This window comes from Penaeus monodon, chromosome 5, assembly GCF_015228065.2.
Source record: "Penaeus monodon isolate SGIC_2016 chromosome 5, NSTDA_Pmon_1, whole genome shotgun sequence".
NCBI classification, from domain to species: domain Eukaryota; kingdom Metazoa; phylum Arthropoda; class Malacostraca; order Decapoda; family Penaeidae; genus Penaeus; species Penaeus monodon.
This window is the reverse complement of record NC_051390.1, coordinates 20,821,501-20,829,000: the sequence shown is the minus strand read 5'-3', so window position 1 is coordinate 20,829,000 and position 7,500 is coordinate 20,821,501. Positions and strand designations below refer to the sequence as shown.

At 32.1% G+C, this 7,500-nt stretch overlaps 2 protein-coding genes across 2 annotated transcripts in view; both read left to right on the top strand.

Moving 5' to 3' along the window:
- The window catches only part of LOC119573075 (regulatory-associated protein of mTOR-like), a 25,281-nt gene extending 22,637 nt beyond the window's left edge, over window positions 1-2,644 (top strand). The window contains 5 exon segments of the mRNA XM_037920097.1: window positions 121-315; window positions 578-652; window positions 818-1,075; window positions 2,259-2,409; window positions 2,571-2,644. Coding sequence (XP_037776025.1) covers window positions 121-315; window positions 578-652; window positions 818-1,075; window positions 2,259-2,312 — 582 coding nt within the window. The 3' untranslated portion in view covers window positions 2,313-2,409; window positions 2,571-2,644.
- A 273-nt stretch (window positions 2,645-2,917) lies between these two features.
- The window catches only part of LOC119573076 (regulatory-associated protein of mTOR-like), a 10,257-nt gene continuing 5,674 nt past the window's right edge, over window positions 2,918-7,500 (top strand). The window contains exons 1-6 of the mRNA XM_037920098.1: window positions 2,918-2,975; window positions 4,810-4,963; window positions 5,304-5,386; window positions 6,052-6,127; window positions 6,525-6,670; window positions 6,849-7,013. Of these exons, the coding sequence (XP_037776026.1) occupies window positions 4,862-4,963; window positions 5,304-5,386; window positions 6,052-6,127; window positions 6,525-6,670; window positions 6,849-7,013 (572 nt within the window). The 5' untranslated portion in view covers window positions 2,918-2,975; window positions 4,810-4,861. The remainder of the gene's footprint in view (window positions 2,976-4,809; window positions 4,964-5,303; window positions 5,387-6,051; window positions 6,128-6,524; window positions 6,671-6,848; window positions 7,014-7,500) is intronic.

The following is a 7,500-nucleotide window of genomic DNA, read 5'->3' as shown; positions in this document are numbered from 1 at the left end:
TAAGTAATCTCCTTATGGAATGCATATACTCTGGAATCACGAGAGTAATAGATATAAAAATTTATAACCTGAATTGAAACTAAAGTCTTTTCTTTTCTTTTTTTTAATCCTTACCTTCAGGTTCTACTGAGTCAGGTGCACCGTCCCCGAGCCCTGGAACTTCTAGGGAGTTTCCTAGCTTTAGGCCCTTGGCAGTCAACTTAGTACTGTCCTGTAGGCATCTTCCCATACGTTTTACGTCTTTTGCAGTCATCAGCACGAGAGTTACGGCCACTCTTAGTCTTTCTTTGGGCTAAGATTCTTGCAGTAGATCCAGTAGGTTTTAATTTTGTCCCTTAAAAATCCTTTATTTGAAGTTTTTGAAGCTTCAGTATTGATTAGTAAATACTTATAAGCACTTATAACTAGTATTTATACAGAATATAGTGAATACATAGCAAAGATGATTTATAGCTGAAATGAGGAATTTTTCAAAAATTTAAATCTAGATATATATATGTATCTTAAAATTTTTCCTTTAGACTACAGAGTGGTGAGACTGTTTGAATATATGATTACATAACGGCTTTTGTTTCAGAGCTGCAAAGCAGACTTGGTGCGAGAAGAGGGCTATAAATATTTTCTGAAAGTTCTAGCTGATCCTTCGATGCCTGTATGTAACTACATTTATTTTTATTCCAAAAAATGATTTTTTCACCCTTCTATAAGTAAATCTTAAGAAAAAGATCATTCTAGATTGGAATGATGTGTAAGTTATAAAAGTTTGAATCAATAGGCATATTAATGTTCAATTTTTTTTTCCATTATGTAACAATAGGCTGAACATCGTACCATGGCGGCATTTGTGCTGGGTGTCATTGTGTGGGAACACCTGAAGGACAGCGGGTGGCTCTGCAGGGTTCTCTTATGCCACTGGTGTCTAGAGCAAGTGACAGATCCACACCCACCTCTAAGGCAGTGGGCCACACTCTGCCTGGGCCGCACTTGGCACCATCACCCGGATGCAAGATGGGCTGCAACTCGTGACAATGCCCATGAAAAGCTGTACACTCTTCTGTCAGATCCTGTGCCAGAAGTAGACCAGTTTTCACCACTTGGTTAAATATGGTTATAATAGCTTATTTTTAGAAATCTAATTGATGGGAGGGGAAAATATATATATATATATATATATATATATAATATATATATATATATATATATATAATATATATATATATTATATATGCATATATATATATGTATATATATGTGTGTGTGTGTGTGTGTGTGTGTGTGTGTGTGTGTGTGTGTGTGTGTGTGTGTGTGTGTGTGTGTGTGTATTTAAAAAACTATTATAATCAGTTACATACACTGTCTATACTCCATAAGCACTTACTCACCAAGGAGTCAATTAGTAGGCAGACTGGTCCTTAATTGTGATTATGCCATTTCTTGATTTGTTGGAAGAGATTTTCTTTCTAAAACTGTTATTGTTACTGTTATGAGTGTTATTATTAAATTTATGATTATTATGTTATAATGTTATTAACAACAATGATAATAAAGATAAGATAGAGGAAAAACAACTCTCCAAAAATCAAGTTAGAGGGTAAACAGGGGAGATCAGGTTGGCTCTGAAATTGCAGAGCCATCTATGTCTAAACAAAGTTGGTAAACTAAAATCACAGTGGACTTGGGCAATGTATACATCTACCTGCCTGGCATCAGCAAGTTAAGGATCTCAAGACTTATTATTCTTGAGGTGAATATCAAGATATATATTGATTTTGATCTTGAATATGTAAAGTAACAGAGGTGCATTATGGCATTTGCCAGGAATTAGTATACCAGAAATAAATGGGGGAAAAAATGGGAGTGCTATGGATTTTTAGTTTAATAATGGTGTTTGAAATGTGAGATAGTACTGAAAGGTATCCTTCAGTATTATTTTCATGATAGTTATGTCCATAACTAGTATTATAACATTGTTATTAAAAGCATAATATGTAAATATATATAATGCAAAAGTATCTTAGAAGCAGTTGAAATTGAAGAGTCAAGAGTTTTATTGTAGAATCATAAAGTCGGGTACATAACAACACCTTTGGTGTTACACATATATTGATTTCTTGATTGATTGATTAATTGATTGATTGATATATATATATATATATTTTTTTTACAAAATCACTATTTATATTTACATCCAAATGATCAACACATATGAAATATTTGAATTTAACTCATCACCACAATCAAAATTTTACTTTCCAAAGGTACGTGGAGCAGCAGTTTTCTCCTTGGGAAACATTTGTAAGCAGTCTGGTTAGTCCATGAGAGGACTGACCATGCACGTGCCATAGACACACCATTGCCATAACACTAGCCAATACTGTCACTCATGATGGCTCTCCACTTGTCAGACGAGTAAGAAAAATACACTTCTTCATATTCTCAAAAATATAACTTTGATGATGTCACCTGTGTGAGATGAAATCAGTTGATATATACACAAAGTTGATATGTATATGTCATAAGAGATTCTAATTTTGTTCTTTTTCTCCTTACCTTTTTTCCTCTTATAACAGGAGTTGGTAGTTGCCTTGCAATATCTCATCCAGATGTATGAAAGCTCCTTCCTCACAGTAGCACGGCAATATTTCGTGAAGAGATGGTTGATCTTTCACCCCAGTCACTTACATCTTCTACTGATAGCATAATGTCACCGTCAAATAGCATCAGTCGTGTCTTTTCACGTCAGGGTGGAAGACCAAGTCACATCCCCTAATCAGGTGAATGTTCCTAATTTTTTAGATAGAAATACCAGTGCTCAAATGCAGTTTTTCTTATATATTTATAGTAGAGGATGCATATTGACATTTGCTTCTATTTCCTCAGACATTAGGGACAAGTCCAGACACTTCCCTCACTGACTACGTGCATATGTCACCAGTGGAGTGAAAAGGACAGCAATCAACTCATTCTATATCTTCCTAGGTAAATTTTTATATTGCAGTGAGAAGGTATATTGTATGACTTTTGAAAATTACATTAATCCTCAAATGATTTTCTTGGGAACTATGTTTTACCAAATGTTTATGTAGTAGATTTTTGTCTATATAGGTGTGGTTGTGTTTTGTTTGAATATTGAATGTGTAACAGAAAAATAGGTGTGGCTGTATATAAATACTATATAAAAGGTAGATAACTATAACTAGTTTATATATAATTTTTAACTGCTTGCCTGTGATTACCTAATGCAAGTATATCAGTGTTCATAATGAATCATAATAAATTTGGCTGGCCCCAATATCCTGAAGAATGTTTCCACACTTGTTGCTAGTTGGCACAAATGGGTTTCATAATACTTTAAGCTCAAGTGTTTCCTTAGTAACGTCACATGATGGAATTAACAAAGGGAAATCTTATTCAGTTCATTCAAAAAAAAGTCTATTCAGTGAGGATACATAAATGAACTATTTCCCAACTGCTCTCTCCTGCCTGTGCCAGCTTACTGCCAGCATGGACATGAGGAGATAAACTTTGTGAAGATAAATAGAGGTGTCCTTGGCCCAGCACCCCCTCCCTCCCCCACCTCCATCCTAAGTTGGTGCTTCCGCCATAAGAGGTGTATGGTGGGAGGTCACTCAGGACCATTCCAGCATCTGCTGGACTGAAATAATTAGAAAATAGAAAACTTTGGTTTATAGCATTGTTGCTGTATAGGAGTTAACAAGAAGTTAATCTGGCAGTATTTAGATTTTAAAGTAATGGATCTTAATTTTTTTATTTGATTTTTTATTACAGAATTAATTGTTTGAAACACAAAAGTACAGGGAAGTAAATTTATTTATATGAAGCAGTATTGCATATTATGAAAAAGTGATTTCATATAGAAAATTGTCATGTATGATTATACAAATTAAAGTTATCTTTGTACTGTTTCACTTTAATCCTATGAACCTTTTGAATGTAACAACCTTGTTGCCATCATGGCAGTAAACAAAAGTCACCTATGGTCTAAATCTGCCAGTGTCCTTCTTAACAGATCAGTTGTTGTTGACTTACCAATTCTGAGCTGGAAGACATCTAACTAGGATTTTTCCATTCTGTTTCTCTTTTTGAGATGGACCATACTTTCAGTGGGAGTTGCTATTGGACCAGCAACTCCCACTGGATACATTTTGAACCCTGATATCCTATTGTTGAGGAACTTATTAAAAACTTAACATTATATTGTGTCTAATATGTACTTACTGGTATAAGAGTAGCTTTCACCACAGATTTTTTTTTTATTCCAAAACCTGAATAAAGCACAAATGAATGTATCATAATATTTTAGCATAGACTAGCTTGATCCTTGTCATTTTATAAAAAAAAATAACTGCTCTTTTCTTATATGGCATGATCCAGATAAGAGGCAGCATGTTGATGGAGTGTACATCATTTGTATACCATATCAGAGGAGTATTCATATATTTTATATTGTATACATAACTGATTGATGGTCTGGCTTGAAGGAACATATTTGCTGATATCCAGATACAGTGTGTTATCTTTTTTTCTACTTTTTCTTCTTCTTCTTCTTCTTCTAAATGAGGACAGTGTTTTTATTTCCTTTCCTTCCATATTTAGAATGCCAGAGAGCCTCAGGTATGTTATAGAATGTAACAAAAGAAAGAGGTCATATGTTTTGAAATATATATTTTTTAATCCTGCATATATACTTGTCAGAATTTTATTTTTAATACTGTGCAGGCACTTGATTGATCTACAGTAGACATTAGAGAAACTTTTTTTTTTATTTAAAACTATTACTTTTCTTTTCCTAGGTGCAAGCAATGTCTTTTCAGGGGTCAGTACTCTGTCTTATAGTGGAATGTACTGCAAACTGTGGCAGACACTCATTACACTGGAACGAGATCCATTCCCTGCTGTAGCCTCAATGGCAAAGACAGTAGTAGATTATGTTAGAAGCAAAGTAAGTAGTTTCTTTCATTGTTTGAATAATATTTTCTGAAAATATTATTATTTTTAATTGCTATATCCTTTTTTTTTTTTTTTTTTTTTTTTTTTTGCCAATATTAGATAAAAGGTAAGTCTGCAACAAGTGCCTATTTAAAGAACTGAATCAGTAAAGTGTCAAGCCTGTATTTGGTTTTCTCTTTTCAAAAATAAGGCCATATTTCTATTAGAGTGCTTCTTGTGACATGACTTACTCATTAGTTTATTGATTTATTTTGTTTTTCTTATTTCTTATATGTATTTTTATAAAGAGTAGGAATATTATATATATACATATATGAATATCATACTTTCAGGTTGTAACTGGCTCAAGAGACATAATGGAACAAAAGGTAGAATCTGCTCCAGGTACCCCAGTCAATAAACCCATTTTCTTGCCGTAAGTACTGAACACAAGACCTACCATCGTATTTGTTATTTGCAAACTTTGTCTGTGTGGTTAATTGTGAAAGTACTACTTTAATCCATTACCACTGAAACCATGAAATGTCCACTGTTATTTTGTTTTGTGAATTGTGTTTACACATAGATGGCTCCACAAAAGCTCAGCCACTGAAGAGTCAATTACTTGACCTATATGACCTCACTTGATTTTCCCCTTTCCTTGAGTTTTCAGGAAAAGAATGTTTTTTTCTAATGCTATTAATATGAATACTATTATTTTTGACATTCTGATTATTATAATATTAACAATACTGAGAGGAACAAAAAATTTAAATAGTATTTCTGAAAATCAAGGAAAAGTTTAAACAGATGAGATACGTCAGGACTGGTAATTGGTTCCTTTGTGATTAAGTAAACACAATTGAAAAACTAAAATCCCTGTGAACATGGTATGTATGCACATGTCTTCCTCAGCAGCAGTGTGTTGAGTATATAAGCTAATTTAAATGAGAAAGTATAATACAAATAATCTTTCATGTTGTTTAGTGCATATGATTGAAGTTGAAGAAAGACAGCTTTAGATAGTCTTAGTTATATTTTTGCTTTGAATAAAGAATGTATACAATATTACAATTAGCCTTCATTTTTGTTCTCTTTCAGTGGGGAATCGCCTCCATCAACCATAGAGACCTCTACACCAACTCGCTCAAGATCAAGAAACCATTTAAATAACCATGTAATTTTACATAAATGTTTAAATATATGTGCATATGTATATATATATATATATATATATATATATATATATATATATATATATATATATATATAATATATATATATATATTATATAATTATATATATATATATATATATATATATATATATATATATATATATATATATATATATATATATATTATATATATATATATATTATATATATATTACAATATTTATATATTTATTTATTTGTTTATTTATTGAAATATATGCATTGACTTTTTGGACATCATCAAAAATGAGTTCTTTATTTCTTGTTATAAGCAGTTGTATATGAGAGTGTTCTAGAGTATATTAAAACAAGATATCCTCTCAGATATTTCTACTATATTTATTATGTTTTTCAACAGAGTGAAGAAAATGATAATGGCTTCATGAAGCCATTAGTAACAACAGAGTTTGTGGAGTGGAGTGCCAAGACCTTTATTCTTCCACGCCAAAAAACAAATGATGAATTAAATTCCCCATCCTCACCACTACATGGTTACTCTGATAGGTAAATATGATCTTGCGAACAAATAGAGCTTCATTATTTAGAAAGGCATGGCTTAGTTTGAAAAATTTAGTAAAAAAAAAAAGTTGTATTTAATTTTTTCCATTTGTGCATCTAGAGAAATATCTGTGTCATAAATTACAAGATATAACATACTAAACAAATGTGATTTCACTCACAGATCTTTAAATTCACGTCTGCTAGCTGAGTCAGAAGAACGACGTAGTGTTGGAACAAACAAGTTAGATGATCAGGTGTTTGTACATCGTAATCCAGGTCCTCCAGCTGTGTTACTATTTCATCCAATCCATCCACTTCTTACTGTTGCAGACAAGAGTAATGTGACGTGAGTATTCTATACTAGTTGGTATCATGGACAACCTCTTTTCATATGTATATGAATATGGAATAGTTGCACTGTGTGACCTCACAGTTGATTTCGTGATAGGGATACTCAATGTAAGAGCTTATCATATTAAAGATGTTACAGTCTGAAGAGTATAATTACTTGTTCTTGCCTGAATTTGTTGATATTATGGATTATGAGATGCAAAACCTTTGCACCTGTAACAAAGAGAAAGAAAATTTATTTAAACAAATCATAGACTTCATCAACGATCTGAAACATTATTATCTAGATTAGTTTTTCCTCTTTTGATTTGCAATTTAGATTATAATTAGTCTTTGCTGACTTTTTAAAGTCATTGAGCATTTGAGATATTATAACTGGTCCTGTGGTAATAATTTCTACATGGTAGTTTATATGTACATGTAAAGTGTTTATAAAAATTTGTTGTATCATATACTATAAATCCATCTTGATCTGTGGCACA